Raw genomic sequence first — 18,959 nt, 5'->3', positions numbered from 1 at the left:
ATGCACAGATTTGGCAATATTATTCTCCCTTTATTTTTTTTTTATATGGGAGACTAGTGAATAATTCAGGCCCACTGTATAACAGTGTAGTTTCTGTGGCACAAAATGACTGACAGAGATACCACAGACACGACTGGTACAGATCCACAGATTTGGCAATATTATTCTCCCTTTATTTTTATTTTTTATATGGGAGACTAGTGAATAAATCAGGCCCAATGCATGACAGTATAGTTCCTGTGGCTGAAAATGACTGACAGAGATACCACAGACAGGACTGGCGCAGATGCACTGATTGGCAATATTAATCTCCCTTTTCAGGTGTGGGACAGTGCAGAAAAATACGGGCCCACTGTTTTACACTACACAGTTTCAGGGGCAGAAAGTGGCTGGAAGATATATAAAAATAAAATTAAAGGGACTGTACTACAATTACTATCTCCCTACATTAATCTCTGAAAAGTATGGCAGGCAGCAATAAAAAGGACTGCTGCACACAAAAAGTGAGGACAAACAAACGAGATAGCTGTGCAGAAAGGAAGGAGCAACAGGATTTGTGCTTTTAAAAAAGCAGTTGGTTTGCACAGCGGCGTACAAACAGCAATGCAGGGAGCCTTCTAGGGCAGCCCAATAAGCTACAGAGCTGATGAAGAAAAATCTAGCCTCCACTGTTCCTGCAAACAAAAGGTGGTGGACAGTGGAAATCGCTACAGCACAAGCGGTTTGGGGGTTAATGTACCCTGCCTAACGCTATCCCTGCTTCTGACGAAGCGGCAGCAACCTCTCCCTATGCTCAGCTCGGCAGCAGTAAGATGGCGATCAGCATTCACGCCCCTTTATAGCCCCTGTGACGCCGCAGAGAGCAAGCCAATCACTGCCATGCCCTTCTCTAAGATGGTGGGGACCGAGAGCTATATCATCCCGCTGCCCACACTCTGCGTCCACCTTCATTGGCTGAGAAAAGGCGCTGAAAGCGTCATACGAATCGCGACTTTGGCACGAAGATCGCCGACCGCGTGGCCGGTTTCATGAAACCCGACTTTGCCAAAAGTCGGCGACTTTTGAAAATGTTCAATCTGTTTCGCTCAACCCTAGTCTCGACTTATACTCGGGTCGGCTTATACTTGAGTATACATGGTAAGTGATTTTTTTGACTTTTGTTATTGGTGAAATATCAGCATGTGAACTCACTCAACATTTGAAAATAAAGTTCACACAACCAGGAGCAGACAGAGACAGAAGAGGTTCCCTGTGCTAGAACCATGTATTGGCTCCTTGCAGTCCATTAGGTCATCATAATGAACAATTCATCATGCTTTGATTTAACATTCCACCTGCCTCATGATTCTCTCACTGACTCTGTCTTCTTGGTTTTGACCTTGGTTACCACCTTGACCTCGTCCTTGCCACCTAATTGTGTCTTGTATCAGCCCTCTATGGCTTTGATCCAGCTTGTTGACTATATTCTGCCAGCTAAATTGACCAGCTATCAGCTGTGGATACATTCTAGGTGTTCCTCTTGCAAGTCCAGATCCCTTTAAAGGAATTGAAGGATGAAAACCAAGATAAGTGTGGGACCTGCTAAATGGAGAGTCTCATGAAAAATATATTTGTGGAAGCACAATTAAAGAGAACCTGTCAACATGATTTTGTAATGTAAGGTAAAGACATGGCTGTGTTGGTGCTCTAATGCAGATTTGATTGATACATTTGGTGAATAAATTTGATTTATTCTTCTTGTTCAATCACCATTTGAAGTTTTCTGCTAATTAGATTTCGGTGCACAGGGGCCAGACCGTGCACTGGGTCTTCTTCCTGCCTATGATTCCCTGACTGTCTGCCTGCATCTGGTCTCTGATTGCAATCTCAACGGTGACCTGTTATTCAAAGACTGAAGGAAGGTGGAGAGGTTGGGGAAGAAGACAGAGCGAAGACCCAGTGTACAGTCCAGCCCTTGTGCACCAACATCTAATCAGCAGAAAAATGATGATTAAACATGTAGAATAACGAAGATTTCTTTACCAAAGCGTTTAATCAAATCAGTATTACAGCGCCATTACAGCAATGTCTTTACTTTACGTTACAAAACCGTGCCGACAGGCTCTCTTTAAGGGAAAAATTACTGCAGTTTTTCACTATGCAACATGAGAGCAGCATGATGTAAAGGCTGAAAACCTGATTCCAGTGAAGTTTCACTTACTGAGCTGTGTGCTGTTGTTTTAATAAAATCAGTTTTTTATCATCAATAAAATATCTCTGGAACAATATACATACAAACCTGTCAATCATTGGTGTGGGCAGAGCTCTAAAGGACTCAGAATATAAAGGACTGCTACATCTGCAGTAGAGAAAACTGTGATTTCTATCACAACTGCTGGAATCAGAGTCTGCACTTACTTGCCCGCAGCATCTGTCGCTCCTTCTGGAACAAGACAGATGTCCTGGGCCCATGGTGATAGACTCTGTGCTTCTATCTCTGGTGCCATCATAGCTTTTTTGGAAGAAGACGTCGTCAGGGTGCAGGGATAGAAGCAGTGAGTGCCAGTCCAGGCATTCATAACTCTTGCAGGGGTGCAGGGATAGAAGCAGTGAGTGCTGGCGCTGCTCTCATAACTGTTGCAGCACCTATCACCAGGGATCCAGGATGTCTTCAGATGGCGGTGGTACAAGAAAATGTAGAAGGAACTGTAATGCCACCCCCTGATGACGTGCTGCTCTAAGAGTGGTGATAGTTGCCGCAGAGAAGTGAGTGCAGCTGTAAAGTGACCGAGGCGGTAACCGTGGACAAGTTGCTGCTCCATAACGCACTGGCACTTTAGAGGAGAATAGCGTCACAGTCCCAATGTGCTGTCTAGTGTGGGGTGCATCACACTCAATTGTAGGCAGCAGCCTCCGCTTTCTCTAGGCCTCATCCTCAGGAGCGGCTGCACATAACTCAGGAGACATGCAGTGCATTTCAGCACATAACAGTTTACTGGACAGTTCAAGTTCAGATTGCACCATGCAGTTTTGGGCACAACACTTCTTACTTCTTGCTTCCTTTGTACAGTTCATTTCCAGCATTATTCTCTTCCTCCTGACTATCCCCACGCTAACTGGTTCTGCAGTGCAGTTCAGCCTCAGGACCTTCCTGTCCAGTTCTGCAGTGTACCCGGGATCCATTACTTTCTCTTAACGTAGTTCCACATCCTACTTCCTCTCTACGCCAGAGGATAAGGCACTCTTTGTAGTATCTGTACCGAGTCCTAGGCTGCAGACATTGTAGGAATGTCTGCAAGGGATTCCAATTAGGCTTCCCACTGCCTTGAACGATAGCTTCCTGCCCACTGCTGCTTGAAATTGACCTTAGTTGCTGAACTTCCCCATCTGACTATCAAGAAGTACAGTAGTTCCCTTTTATTGGGGTCTGCTCCACCCACTATGGGCTAGACCCAAACTTTAATTATATCTGTCACTACAATATGTAGCTGGGAAGATCTCCATCTCCAAGACCTTCCTCTATTAGTTTTGTTTCTTAACATAGTACGTGTACAGGCTTCTACAGCACTACCTGTTTTTCTGAACTTAGAGGTCACAACAACTGTTTTGGGATACTTTCACAGAGCAGTAGTTTGGTCATTATATAACATTCATATTTAAAACCCACATCCAGGGTTACAAAGTAGACTGAGAAAAAGTTTAAAAGAAAAATAAAACTACCTATTTGATTTTTTTGGGCACGCTCTTAGTTTCATCAGGCATCTAGCAAGAAGACAAACCATAGAGCAGTATGTGCCATGTAGGTGCTGAAAAAGCTGCCATTCATATCCTGTCATAATTTACTGTTACAGCCGCCAAGAGAGAGACCAAATTGGACAACCTGTTATACTTGGTCAGTTTTAGGATCTTCTTAGGCTGCATTCATCTCCTTTGGTTAAAGCAAAGACAGAGAAAAGCTCTCAGTGTAAATGTTCCCGCATCCCCTATTTATGAGACATAGGCCAAAATGGTGCTTTTCCATCTCTGTCTAGGCAATATCTGTTTGTATACAGCTTAACTGTATAGAAAAACCAAGCAGATTGCACTTTACTATACAGAGGGTCACAGCAAAAAAAATGTAAACTTTTTAGCAGTGTGTCCCTATGGTGGATGGATGTCTACACACTGTCGTCAGACGTATACCTCCAGAGTGTCATCATTTATGATACATAGATCTGTACATGTGATATAATATAAAAGAAGAATTGTTGTAGTTCCACTAGGGGGCAGTATAGTTGTAAATATGCAACTGTAACTCCAAGGGCTTGTCCTTCTCTATGTACCGAGACTAGAAAAGATGGAAGACAATGAAGATATATTGTTTTACCTTCCTTAACTTTATTTCTTCTTTAACTTAAAATATGTTAGGTGTCGAGTTCCCGCCTCTGCACAGGGGGAATCTCGAACCATCTCTGCTGCAATCTCCCATTCTTCTCCAGCCGCAGTGGAGCCTGCTCAGCAGAGACATCGATCCCAGCGTCTTGCTCAGTCCCACTCTGTACAAAGAGTTACTGCTGCTTTTCCGGCTTCTGCTATTGAAGTCCGTGCTGGGCAGCGGCGAGCAGCCGCTTCTGGGACTAAATCCTGCTTTTCTCGTTCTGAGCATGCCCTGAGTAAGATCTCTCAGTGGAAATCGAGGGTCACATGGTCAGATACTGCAGCTAAGTCCATTGGTCCTTTCAGGAAGGTCCTTTAAGTCCTGCTTTGCACACACTGAGTATGCCCAGGGCAAGATCTCTCAGTGGAGATTTAGGGTCACATGCTCAGGTATGGCAGTCTCTCATTGGTCCTTCTAGGAAGGTCTTTTACTTGCTGCAGCTATATAAGGCTCGCATGGCCGCACGGCCATGCTCTAGTGCACATTTGTATACGTGTGTTTGTTGTGAGTGCAAGTCGTTCATTAAATACCCCTACCCTATTGTATGACTATAACCTATATAAGAATTGGCTACACATATGGCACTTCCCAAATTCAAATGCACCTATAAATTAACGGAAGCTGATGCCAAAATTCAAATATTTTAAATAGAAATCTCTTTATTCAATACATAGAAATAAAAACATATCACACTAGAGATACATATGCATACAAAATAGTACCGCCATATAGAGGTGACCAAAAACAGAAGTATATACACAATTCCCAAATATGTATGGTTGTTGGTTATGCTGACATCGAGGCACATATCAAAAGCCCTTGCACAGACACTATCACAGTCCAGGCGAAATCCATTATAGTGTAACGGGGGTATAAAAAGTATTAAGTACCATACTCATGGCTACATACCCAATCTCACTCCCCTTAAAGTTTACAATATTCAAGGAATACCGCCAGTAGTAGGACCAATGTGCATAGCTATCTTAAGTAAACATCCATATACATGATTGCCTCACATAAGGTACCGTCACACTAGACGATATCGCTAGCGATCCGTGACGTGACCTCAAGGCCAGCCCAAGTAAATAAATAAGAGTTAATACATAACCTGTATATGCGGCACCTTCTCCGACGCGCGTTTCGCGTTCCGCTTCTTCTAAGGGGGTCTGTATAATGTGTACCATTTGCTCCTTCTATTTATAGCCCACCTTGTGCATTGGTGACAGCGGTGTAACAATGGCGCTCGCGTCTATGTTCCGGAACGCCGCGCCTGCGCAGATCGGCGTCCAGCGTCACTAGTCCACGCATAGCGTCTCCGTGGTAACGCGTCTATGCGCGTCATCTGTTTCCGCCCCTCCATTCTGACGCGTCGGATGGGGGTGTGGACTAGTGACGCTGGACGCCGATCTGCGCAGGCGCGGCGTTCCGGAGCATAGACGCGAGCGCCATTGTTACACCGCTGTCACCAATGCACAAGGTGGGCTATAAATGGAAGGAGCAAATGGTACACATTATACAGACCCCCTTAGAAGAAGTGGAACGCGAAACGCGCGTCGGGGAAGGTGCCGCATATACAGGTTATGTATTAACTCTTATTTATTTACTTGGGCTGGCCTTGAGGTCTATGTGAGGCAATCATGTATATGGATGTTTACTTAAGATAGCTATGCACATTGGTCCTACTACTGGCGGTATTCCTTGAATATTGTAAACTTTAAGGGGAGTGAGATTGGGTATGTAGCCATGAGTATGGTACTTAATACTTTTTATACCCCCGTTACACTATAATGGATTTCGCCTGGACTGTGATAGTGTCTGTGCAAGGGCTTTTGATATGTGCCTCGATGTCAGCTTAACCAACAACCATACATATTTGGGAATTGTGTATATACTTCTGTTTTTGGTCACCTCTATATGGCGGTACTATTTTGTATGCATATGTATCTCTAGTGTGATATGTTTTTATTTCTATGTATTGAATAAAGAGATTTCTATTTAAAATATTTGAATTTTGGCATCAGCTTCCGTTAATTTATAGGTGCATCCTATTGTATGACTATTCGTGTAAGGAGTATGGCTGCTACCTAGCGCTCGACTTACCACTCAACGTGTTACACACGAAACAGCGCCTACTGCTGTGACCGCCAGTATGGTGCCACGCGCCATTAGAGTGCTTCTTTAACCCTAGCCAGGGTGGTTAGAGGCACAGTTCGCACTTTCATGCTATTCAATTGTTAGTTTTGTTACGTGCGGTACTGCGGCCCTGTGAGTCAACAGGGTTCGCTTCCTTCACACAGGGTGAAGTTAACCCGTGTGTGTATTCACAATGTACCACCATATGACGATTGTCATTACTTGGCAGCAGGTTCCATCTCTGCACGGTGGACCCCGGGCGGTGAATGCAACTTTCTCTATCTGTCTTATTATTTGGTGCGTTCCACTAGCCCTAACAAAATATTAGTGAATTGTTTTGACCCATTAAAATATATATTTTTTTATTTAGAAAAGAAAAAATTGAAGAGCACAGATTGCCCGCTTTGGGAAAGACTCTTACAGGGGCCTTCTGGAAACATAGCAAGGATGTTCCTTATGGACAGAGAAGCAGAAGAGATCAGCGGCGATGTAAAAAAATACTGAACATTTGTAACATAGTTTTGTCTATTGTTTGAATGATATTGTGTCACTTATATTTGGTTTTCTTGCTTAACAGGTGGCACAGTATATTAAATTCAGCCTTCCACTTCTGGAAAACATTTTGCAGAAACTGAATGAAGAGGAAGAGCGAGAAATCCAAAAGACAATCTCTAAGTAAGCATCATCATCATCTGTGAATTATGGGGGAGATTTATAAGCTAACATTAAGCCCAGGGGTTAGTAATGGAGAGGCGTCTATCAGGCGACCCCATTGCTAACACCGTAAGTTTAAGTTAAAAAACACAGTACTCCTGACCTGTCTGCTGATAATCCACATGTCCCATGATGAACACCTACAGTTAGGTCCATATATATTTGGACAGAGACAACATTTTTCTAATTTTTGTTATAGACATTACCACAATGAATTTTAAACAAAACAATTCAGATGCAGTTGAAGTTCAGACTTTCAGCTTTCATTTGAGGGTATCCACATTAAAATTGGATGAAGGGTTTAGGAGTTGCAGCTCCTTAACATGTGCCACCCTGTTTTTAAAGGGACCAAAAGTAATTGGACAGATTCAATAATTTTAAATAAAATGTTCATTTTTAGTACTTGGTTGAAAACCCTTTGTGGGCAATGACTGCCTGAAGTCTTGAACTCATGGACATCACCAAAAGCTGTGTTTCCTCCTTTTTGATGCTCTGCCAGGCCTTCACTGCTGTGGTTTTCAGTTGCTGTTTGTTTGTGGGCCTTTCTGCCTGAAGTTTAGTCTTTTACAAGTGAAATACATGCTCAATTGGGTTGAGATCAGGTGACTGACTTGGCCATTCAAGAATATTCCACTTCTTTGCTTTAATAAACTCCTGGGTTGCTTTGGCTTTATGTTTTGGGTCATGGTCCATCTGTAGTATGAAACGACGACCAATCAGTTTGGCTGCATTTGGCTGGATCTGAGCACACAGTATGGCTCTGAATACCTCAGAATTCATTCGGCTGCTTCTGTCCTGTGTCACATCATCCATAAACACTAGTGACCCAGTGCCACTGGCAGCCATGCATGCCCAAGCCATCACACTGCCTCCGCCATGTTTTACAGATGATGTGGTATGCTTTGGATCATGAGCTGTACCACACCTTTGCCATAATTTTCACTTTCCATCATTCTGGTAGAGGTTGATCTTGGTTTCATCTGTCCAAAGAATGTTCTTCCAGAACTGTGCTGGCTTTTTTAGATGTTTTTTTAGCAAAGTTTAGTCTAGCCTTTTTATTCTTGATGCTTATGAGTGGCTTGCACCATGCAGTGAACCCTATGTATTTACTTTCATGCAGTCTTCTCTTTATGGTAGATTTGAATATTGATACGCCTACCTCCTGGAGAGTGTTGTTCACTGGGTTGGCTGTTGTGAAGGGGTTTCTCTTCACCATGGAGATTATTCTGCGATCATCCACCACTGTTGTCTTCCGTGGGCGCCAAGGTCTTTTTGCATTGATTAATTCACCAGTGCTTTCTTTCTTTCTCAGGATGTACCAAACTGTAGATTTTGCCACTCCTAATATTGTAGCAATTTCTCGGATGGGTTTTTTCTGTTTTCGCAGCTTAAGGATGGCTTGTTTCACCTGCATGGAGAGCTCCTTTGACCACATGTTTACTTCACAGCAAAACCTTCCAAATGCAAGCACCACACCTCAAATCAATTCCAGGCCTTTTATCTGCTTAATTGAGAATGACATAACGAAGGTATTGCCCACACCTGTCCGTGAAATAGCCTTGGAGTCAATTGTCCAATTACTTTTGGTCCCTTTAAAAACAGGGTGGCACATGTTAAGGAGCTGAAACTCCTAAACCCTTCATCCAATTTTAATGTGGATACCCACAAATGAAAGCTAAAAGTCTGAACTTCAACTGTATCTGAATTGTTTTGTTTAAAATTCATTGTGGTAATGTCTATGACCAAAATTAGAAAAATTTTGTCTCTGTCCAAATATATATGGACCTAACTGTACATCTGGAAGCTTGGCTGAGCGGTGTCATGACGCGATTGCTCAGCCCTGCATCTAGGATACACTTAGTTGAGTGTGAGAATGCAACTTGAGTGACCGACCAGGCGACAATGATGACAATGGTCTTCAGTACCCGGCTCCTTGGAATAGCGCTACATGTACGGTTTTCCCAGGCGCCCGTATGTGTCACATTGTGTCCGTGTGTCTTCAGTGTGCATATGTGCGTTTTGAGATCCTCGCTGCTGGTAAAAACCAGACATGTCCGCTTGTTTTGCCCAAGGGCACATGGTCCATGGAAACACACTGACATGTGCAGACCCATTGTTTTAAATGTATCTACATGTGTAAGTGTCTCCTGTACGTGTGAAACGGTCACCACCCAAGCTGGACATACTGACCTGTGAAGGAGGCCTAATGGTATATTAGGTGTTTGGTCTGTGTGCCCACGATTACATTTTGGTGCATTTTTGAAGCTAAAAATTTTTGCGGTGTAAAAAATGCAGCATCTTACAGTTCCAGAAAAGTGGATGGGATTTATAGAAATCTCCTGCCTACTGTGCCTTTTTTAACTCAGTGTAAACTCACCTGCGGTGCGTGTTTCAAATCCGCAACATGTCAATTTCTCTTGCGGGTACGCTGAGTTTTATGTGTAGCTTCTTCTCATAGACTTCTATTACATGACGAAAATCCTCATCTAATGCATATGCGTCTTTAGTGCTTTTCTGAAGCTAAAAAGCATCAAAAAGGCATGTGATGTACTGGAAAACAGAAAAAAAAATTCCAAGTACTGAACATTTTGCATAAAAAGCACAATACCACATGTATTTTTTGTATTTACCTTGTTTACCATACAGTAAAACTGACTTGGCAATATGATTCTCCAGGTCAGTGCAATTATGAAGTTACAAAACGTATATATTTTTTATTTAGGTAGTGAAAAAAATGTTTTTATTTATAACAAAAGAAAAAAAACGTTTGCTTCTGTTACCATAAAATTTTACATTTTTCGTTGATAGTGGTGTGTGAGGGATTGTTGTTTTGCACCCAGAACAGACATTTTTACTGGTACCATTTTGGGGTAGACATGATGAAAATTGTGATTCTCAGTAAAGCACCAAAAATAAAGCAACAGCAGGAACTCGCCACTTTTTACCTAGTTACAGTTCCTCTCTAATGAGCAATATCTGAATATCATGAACCTGGACTTTTATATTTGCAAAAAAGTCTTCTTTTCTTATTTCAGTGTTACATTATAAAGTAGGTTGAACTGAATGGCTTTGTGTCTTCTTTCAACACTAAATCTATGTTACTATGAATTTAATTTTCTGTGTGTGTTTTTTTTTATAGGTATCTACAAGAGAAAGACATATTACATCAATACCTTAATTCAAAAACTACTAAGAAAACGGAAACCACAGTGTAATAATTTCAGAATTATTTTAGACACAGGGACAAGATGATGATGAAATATTCAAATATTTGGATAACAGGAGACTACAGAGATCAATTTTCTCTTAGATTGAAACTTATACTTTACAATGGACGACATCTTGACAGCTGGGAGCAGAGCTGTCCCATCGTCAGGCTCTTTGGAAACATCAGCAGAGATAATGACTTCATTATTTATTCTTTGGCTCGAAGACATATTTGAATACTAATTCTAAATATGAAGTACTGGCAATACTGAGACTGTTAGGGTATGTGCAGACAATCAGTAAATGCTGCGGGTTGGGCACTGCGTGCTTGTGCAGTGTCCAAGCCACAGCGTCCAGATGTTACAGCACAGTGGATGGGATTTCAAGAAATCGCATGCCCACTATGTGCTCAGAAACTCCCGCGGCTCACCCACGAAGACGGACATGCGGCGCATCTCTCCAGACCACACAATGTCAATTTCACTCTTGGGAAGTATTAGACGCAGTGATTCAGCATGGTTCAGTGAATACCTGTGGATTCACCTCTATTCAATAGAGGGCAGCGCTTTAGACGCTGCAAACATGCGCTGCGTTCAAAGCGCTGCTACTTCCAGATCGTCTGCACATACCCTAATGACAGGCAACAAGCAGAAGAGACTTGTTTGGGCTAAAGAACACAAGGAATGGACATTAGACCAGTGGAAATCTGTGCTTTGGTCTGATGAGTCCCAATTTGAGATCTTTGGTTCCAACCACCGTGTCTTTATGCGACGCAGAAAAGGTGAATGGATGGACTCTACATGCCTGGTTCCCACCGTGAAGCATGGAGGAGGAGGTGTGATGGTGTGGGGGTGCTTTGCTGGTGACACTGTTGGGGATTTATTTAGAATTGAAGGCATACTGAACCAGCATGGCTACCACAGCATCTTGCAGCGGAATGCTATTCCATCTGGTGTGTGTTTAGTTGGACCATCATTTATTTTTCAACAGAACAATGACCCCAAACACACCTCCAGGCTGTGTAAGGGCTATTTGACCAAGAAGGAGAGTGATGGGGTGCTACGCCAGATGATCTGGCCTCCACAGTCACCAGACCTGAACCCAATCGAGATGGTTTGGGGTGAGCTGGACCGCAGAGTGAAGGCAAAAGGGCCAACAAGTGCTAACCATCTCTGGGAACTCCTTCAAGACTGTTGGAAGACCATTTCTGGTGACTACCTCTTGAAACTCATCAAGAGAATGCCAAGAGTGTGCAAAACAGTAATCAAAGCAAAAGGTGGCTACTTTGAAGAACCTAGAATATAAGACATATTCAGTTGTTTTACACTTTTTTGTTAAGTATATAATTCCACATGTGTTAATTCATAGTTTTGATGGCTTCAGTGTGAATGTACAATTTTCTTAGTCATGAAAATACAGAAAAATCTTTGAATGAGAAGGTGTGTCTAAACTTTTGGTCTGTACTGTATATACATGTCAGTAACACACACACACACATATATATATATATGTATTTATATTGCACAGAAAGAAAAAAACCTGGTAATTCATGTGCCGGCTTCTGTAAAATCACTGCAGGAGCCGACAGGACAGAAGAGATGGATTACATACAGTAAATACATATAGAATAGGTAGATATATAGAGGTTAGTGACACATACAATTAGTACAGTGTATGTGCAAATTACTAGACATGTATTTAATTAATAAAATAATAAAAGATTATTTTACAGAAAAAAAGAGCGTGGGTTCCCGCACAATTTTTGCAACCAGCAAAGGGAAAGCCAGCAACTGGGTGCAGATGTTTATAGCCTGGGAAGGGGGTAATACCCATGGAGCTTCCCAGGCTATTAATATCAGCTCACAACTGTATACTTAGCCTTTGCTGGTTATTAATATAAGGGAGCACCCCCAAAAACATGACGTGTGGGGGGCTAGAATTAATAATCAGCAAAGATTATGCAGACAGCTGTTGGCTGATATTAATAGCCTAGGAAGGGGCCAGGATATTGCCCCCCCTGGTTAAAAACATCAGCACTCAGCCGCCCCAGAAAAGGCACATCACTAAGATGTGCCAATTCTGGCACTTAGCCTCACTCTTCCCACTTTACCTGTAGCGGTGGCAAGTGGGGTAATAGTTGTGGTCGTTGATGTCATCTTTGTGACATCAAGCCCCAAGGTGAGTAATAAAGAGGCGTCAATAAAATGCCCCCTTTACTAACCCCACAGTGAAATTGTTAAGAAAACACAGACACCCAATAAAAAATCCTTTAATTGAAATAAACACCCAGACTCTGTTAATGTTCTATATTAAATCATACTTACTGCAACACCTAATTACCCGACAATATACCCATACCTGTCTGTCGTTGTGCCCCATGCAGTAATCCATATCTGGGGAATATACAGATTTCAACCAGGACGGTGCCAAGATGCGACTGCCCCAGCTGAAAACCACTGGTGAATGAGGAGATGCTGTGAGCCAAGCTTCAGTGACTAGCGGTGACGTCATTGAAGCTGCACTCCTGCACAATCTGAACTGCGCTGAACTCTGGAGCGTGGGAAAATGAACTGGCATTTGAAAACTGTATATTCCCCAGGAATATATTACAGGAGATTGAGGGCGTCGCATGGATTAGGAGTAAGAACAAAATGGGAGTACTGTGTTGTGTTTTATTTCATTAAAAGATTTTGTTATGGAACCCCCCAGCACCCAGAATATGTTGTGCAGTCATATGTATGTATAATAGGTTCCATGTGAGATGCATGTCCCTAATACATCAGCCCACAGGCTGTGCCCCTGGGCAGAGGGGACAAGATATTCTCCTTCTGACCTCCCACACCTTTGTAATTCCCACAGTAAATATCGGCAGGCTCCGGCCACCTGCAGCTATTGTAATGTATGTCTGGCCTGCTGCTTTTTAATTGGCCTGCCCTCTGTATCTGTGTTATATATTCTGTGTCCTGTGAGTAAAGTTTTGTCACACTGGAAATATGTGGAGAAGCAGTGATCTTTTATATGCGCCCATGTAACCAAGGAATTCCAGCCAGCGTCCTTCATTCAGACTCCAGCCAAAGCAGAGTGGGCCTCCTGAACCATGGGGTGGTACTGAAAGAGGTACTCCAGCACGGTAGACCCCGTTACACTGGTGGCAGACAGTGGGATATGATACCCCGTCTACAGGAGGAAAGGAATGAATGAAAAACAAGTAGAAGTTAAAGAGGACTACATTAAAAGATCTGGTGGAAGCTCGAGGGTTAATCGCCAGCAACAAAACAAAAGCGGATTTGATAGCAGCCATCATGGAACACTACAGTGCAACGCCCCCCAATGTGAACGTGGAGGAGACTGAATTCCAGAGGGAGGTAAAGAATCGACTGGCGTTCTATGGCCTAAACCCTGCAGTAGAGATCATACGAGAGCTGATGGCTGATGTGCGTACTGATCTGAAGGAAAAGATGGCCGAGCGGACCAGGATAGAGCTAGCCAAGATGGAGATGGCAGAGCGGACCAAAGTGGAGCTGGCAAGATGGAGATGACAGAGCGGAGAGAGGAGAGTCAGCGAGCAGGGGGAGCTCTGGCCTCCGCCCAGGTACCTTCAACAGTAAGCCACAAAAAGATCCAGTATAATGCCTTCTGACAGTTGGGGGAGGCAGAGGAAGACATTGATGGCTTTCTGCAGGACTTTGAGCGGCAGTATGCCCTTCATCAAGTGAAGCCGTAGGAACGGGTTCAGATTCTGGCCAGCAAGCTGACAGGCCGGGCAGCGGACGCCTATCGCACGGTACCTGATGAGGACTGTATGGACTATGAGAGGATAAAAAAAGTGATCTTGGCCCGGTATGCGCTGACACCAGAGGCATACTGCCAAAAGTTCAGCGGACTTATAAAACGCGTAACCGATACCCACGCTGAATGGGCCTGTAAATTACGGTGGTCACTGCTACAGTGGGTACAAGGGAGCCAAGCAACTACTAAGGAGGACGTCCTCCAGCTCTTCTTGTTAGAACGATTCTTTAATTATTATTATTATTATTCATTTTTATAGCGCCATTTATTCCATGGCGCTTTACATGTGAATGGGGCAAATGGACTAACCCCCGAGACACAGGAATAGCTTCAGGACAGGCGGCCAACGACTCTTGAGGAGGCCGCTCGTCTGGCCAATGAACATCATGATGCCAGGAGGCCTCAGTTGTCCGGATCAAAGATGGTCACTAGGGGTCCACCCATGGACTTGGAGGACCCCAAACCACAGAAGATCGTAGGGGGACCAGCTAAAAACCCGGCCTACCACAGTCACCCTGGGACGCGAAGCCACACCTCTGCCATCAGCTGGGCCACCTGCAAAGACAATTTCCCAAACGAACTCAGCATACCCAGTGGCCAAAGGCGGGAACAGCTACCTTCAGCCGGGTCGCTGTACACTGCTACCAAGGCGAAGCTGACCCGGCATTGGGGGCTACGACCAACCAGGGGGAGGAAGAGATGGAGGAAGTGCTGCATGAAGTAGACCCCATGCAGGCAGCCCGGGCAGATAATCGACAACAGCATCGACAGGTCGTGTGGGTTAATGGGAAACGTATGCAGGGACTAAGAGATTCCGGAGCAACTTTGACCCTTGTGAAGCCTCATCTCGTCCGGGACCAAGAGAAGATGGACCGGACAGTGGCAGTCCTTGTAGCAGGGGGAGCCATACATCGACTGCCCACTGCCAGGATTCACCTGAACTGGGGAGTCGGGGATGGCCTTGTTGAGGTCGGCTTGATGGAGGATTTGCCTGCAGACGTCTTGCTGGGAAATGACTTAGGGCCCATGTTGTCTGCCTTCTCGGTTGCCCCTCTGGCTGAGACATATCATGTGACCACCCGGAGACGAGCTCAAGCTGCGTAGGCGGAATCACACTCATAGGAGGCCCAGGTAAGACATCCCAGCCCTACACGTATTCCCATAGCCAGACACATTTCTTGGGCCACCCCAACTAAATTTAAGAGGGAGTTACTTGAGGATCCTTCATTGGAGGGATATCATGGGAAGGCACATGAGGGGAGAGGGGTACTGGAAGGCCAAATTACGCCCCCTCCCCATTGTGGAGGAACCCTTTAGCCGAGTATCGGTCGATCTGATAGGGCCGTTAGCCAAACCCAGTCCATCAGGGAAAAGGTATAAATTGACAGTGGTAGATTATGCCACACGGTATCCAGAGGCGGTTGCGTTACCTAACACACTGGCAGAGACGGTGGCGGCTGCCCTGTTCCAGGTTTTCTCATGGGTTGGATTTCCCCGGGAGATTATCTCGGACCAGGGTACCCAGTTTAAGGCAAAGGTGACTAACCAACTGTGGAAGCTGTGCGGCATAAAGTCCATTGGAAGTGCCCCGTACCACCCGCAAATCAATGGGTTGTGTGAACGCTTTAACGGGACGTTAAAACAACTCATTGGGACTTTTACCAGGATCTACAGGGACTGGGAGAAATTCTTGCCACACCTCCTGTTTGCCTATCGGGAGGTACCCCAAGAATCCATGGGGTTCTCCCCGTTCGAACTGGTATACGGGAGGCGGGTAAGGGGGCCCCTAGACTTAGTGCTAGAACACTGGGAAGGGGAGGGCATCATAGAAGGGGTACCTATTGTACCCTATGTGCTGGAATTCCGGGACCGCCTACAGGAGCTGACCCAGGCTGTACGTAGGAACATGCAGGTGGCCCAGTGGCGCCAGCGCGTATGGTACGATCGGAGGGCCAGAGAACGCACCTTGGAAATAGGACAGAAGGTCCTGGTGTTAGAGCCCACTAGGCAGAACAAGTTCCAAGCTGCATAGCATGGGCCCTACCAGGTAGTAGGGAAAATAGCCGACACCACCTATAATGTCGCCGATTGTGACGACCCCAGGGTTATCCGCATGTTCCACGTGAATATGCTGAAGCCCTACCGGGAGCACCCTGAAGAGGTAGTGGCCATCAAAGCGCTGCGGAATATGTTGGCGCTATATAAATAAAATTATTATTATTACTATTATATAAATAAAATTATTATCTGTGCACCTGATACAGAGGATTTAGCTGGACTTCCCTTGCTTGATGTCTTAGGGGAAAGGACTCAGTCCAAAACATGGAACCAGGTACACTTGGGTGAAGACCTAGGTCCCTGGGAGAGACAGCAGGCGGAGGCGCTGTTGAGGCAGCGACAGGATGTTTTTGGGGAGACCAGGGTACACTCGCCTGGCACAACACAAGGTTGAGACCCAGGATCAGACCCCCCTGCGACAGCCCCCCTTCTGCGTCAGTGAGTCTGTACGAGAATGGATGCGACAAGAGATACAAGAGATGTTGCGTTGAAAAGTCAGATAGTCCCTGGGCATCCCCCGTAGTGTTAATGCCCAAAAAGAATGGGACTACATGGTTTTGTGTAGACTATCGTAAGCTCAATGAGAAAACGGTGACGGATGCATATCCCATGCTGCGTGTGGATGAGTTGTTAGACCGGCTGGCGGGAGCAAAGTATTTGACCACCATCTATCTATGCAAAGGCTACTGGCAGATTCCCCTTAGTCCTGACGCTATTCCCAAGTCGGCATTTGTCACCCCGTTCGGCTTATTCCAGTTTCGAGTTATGCCATTTGGGATGAAGAATGCCCCGGCGACCTTCCAGAGGCTGGCTGACCAACTTCTGGATGGTCTCAAGGACTATGCTTGTGCTTACCTGGATGACATCGCCATCTACAGTGCGACATGGGAAGAGCATCTAAATCACCTAGAGACAGTGTTGGACAGGATCCACAAGGCCGGAATCACCCTGAACCCAAACAAGTGTCACATGGGCAAAGCAGAGGTTCAGTATTTAGGGCATTGGGTGGGAAGTGGGAAACAGCAACCAGAACCAGCCAAGATTGAGGCCATAGATAAATGGCCCACCTCACGCACTAAAACCCAGGTCATGGCGTTTCTAGTGACAGCCGGGTATTACAGGAAATTCGTTCCCAATTACAGCAGCGTAGCCAAGCCCCTCACTGATCTGACCCATAAGAACCAACCCCGCCAGGAAACCTGGACCCCAGAGTGTGAGGAAACCTTCCGCCAGCTAAAGGACGCCCTCACCAATACCCCTGTATTGGCCGCACCCGATCCAACTAAATGTTTCCTTGTTCACACAGACGCTTCTATGTTTGGATTGGGGGCAGTACTGAGCTTTTTTTTCTTTTTTTTGGAAGTGCATTGAACAGCAAGGTGGATTGCTGCAGAGGGGAAAAAGAAAAAAAACAACAAATCTTTAAATCTTCAGCTTAGCGAAAGTGAACGAGCTGAGTGTGACCTGAGCGTAAGTGTGAAAGGCGGTAAGTGTGACTTGTGATTCAGTGACTTTGGATTCAGGGAGTTTCCAAGGGAGGAATTACTGAATTGCTGTCTGTGTTTTATTAATACTTTGTATTTATTTTTATTTAATGCTTTTGTCTGGTGCAATTCCCATTAGGAAATGTGCTCCACTATTGTTAATGCCATCCAGTGCACATCTTGCCACATATATGCAGTCCTTGATCAGCCGGTCGAGGGTGCATACTGCTGTGCGAGATGTGAGCACGTTGAGCATTTGGAAGCCCAGATTCTGGATCTAAATGTGCAGCTGGTAACACTGAGATCCATAGACAATATGGAGAGGAGTCTTCTGCTCACTGAGCAGATGCCCAATGAGATAGATGAGGGGGGATGGTAGGATAGAGCGGCAGGACAGTGAAGTAGCAAGCTGGGTGACACTTAGTAAGCGGGGTAGAGGGAAGAGTGCCAGGGAGGCTAGTCCTGAACTTGTACACCCCAATAAGTTTGCTAAGTTGGCAGATGAGGGGATTGCCAGTACAGGGGTAGCACTGCTACAGCCAGGCATGTCCTCTGAAAGCCGGAGGAGTGACTGCTCCAGTAAGGAGGGAAATAGGAGAGCAGGGTAGGCCAGACAGGTGCTGGTAGTGGGGGACTCAATTATTAGGGGAACAGATAGGGCAATCTGTCACAAAGAAAAAACCAAAATCGCAGTAATCGAGGTCTAGTATTCAAAAAGAAAAAAAAAAAAAACTAACGCAAGACCTAAAACAATAATTTTTAATGTAATAATTAAAAATCAAAAAACAAAAATATCATGAAGACCGGTAGGAGGGATCCTCCGGGAAAACCGGGTCTCTGGTATCTATAGAAATGCCAGAAAAAAGTAGCACAATACAAATGTACAGGAAAAGGCTAGGGAAGATAGATGTGCCTATCCCTACAGAATTCCCTTCCTGACAGCGGAGGTTGGCACCCCGGGATACGATATGGCGCCCCCGCTCAACGTAGACTGACCCTGAAGTCCCTAAAAAGGAATCCCTCAAAAAAAGCCACCACCAACAATAACACCACAAAAAAGAAAAAACAAAACAAGTGAGAAATAGGATACTAGTGCTGCTAGATGCTGGCTTAAAGAGCAGTAATAGCTCGATTCAGCTGATATATGTAAACCCTGACATATATTGTGAGCTAAAGAT

The 18,959-nt window shown here is 44.8% G+C and overlaps 1 protein-coding gene across 1 annotated transcript in view; it reads left to right on the top strand.

The window, feature by feature from the left end:
- LOC138654981 (ras association domain-containing protein 6-like) overlaps positions 1-11,888 on the top strand; it is a 155,284-nt gene extending 143,396 nt beyond the window's left edge. The window contains exons 9-11 of the mRNA XM_069743537.1: positions 6,900-7,018; positions 7,107-7,204; positions 10,383-11,888. Coding sequence (XP_069599638.1) covers positions 6,900-7,018; positions 7,107-7,204; positions 10,383-10,458 — 293 coding nt within the window. The 3' untranslated portion in view covers positions 10,459-11,888. The remainder of the gene's footprint in view (positions 1-6,899; positions 7,019-7,106; positions 7,205-10,382) is intronic.
- The last annotated feature ends 7,071 nt before the right edge of the window (positions 11,889-18,959 follow it).

The sequence above is a fragment of the Ranitomeya imitator genome, chromosome 1 (assembly GCF_032444005.1).
Source record: "Ranitomeya imitator isolate aRanImi1 chromosome 1, aRanImi1.pri, whole genome shotgun sequence".
In the NCBI taxonomy this organism is placed as follows: domain Eukaryota; kingdom Metazoa; phylum Chordata; class Amphibia; order Anura; family Dendrobatidae; genus Ranitomeya; species Ranitomeya imitator.
The sequence above is the reverse complement of the archived record's forward strand: the minus strand, read 5'-3'. Positions and strand labels throughout refer to the sequence as shown.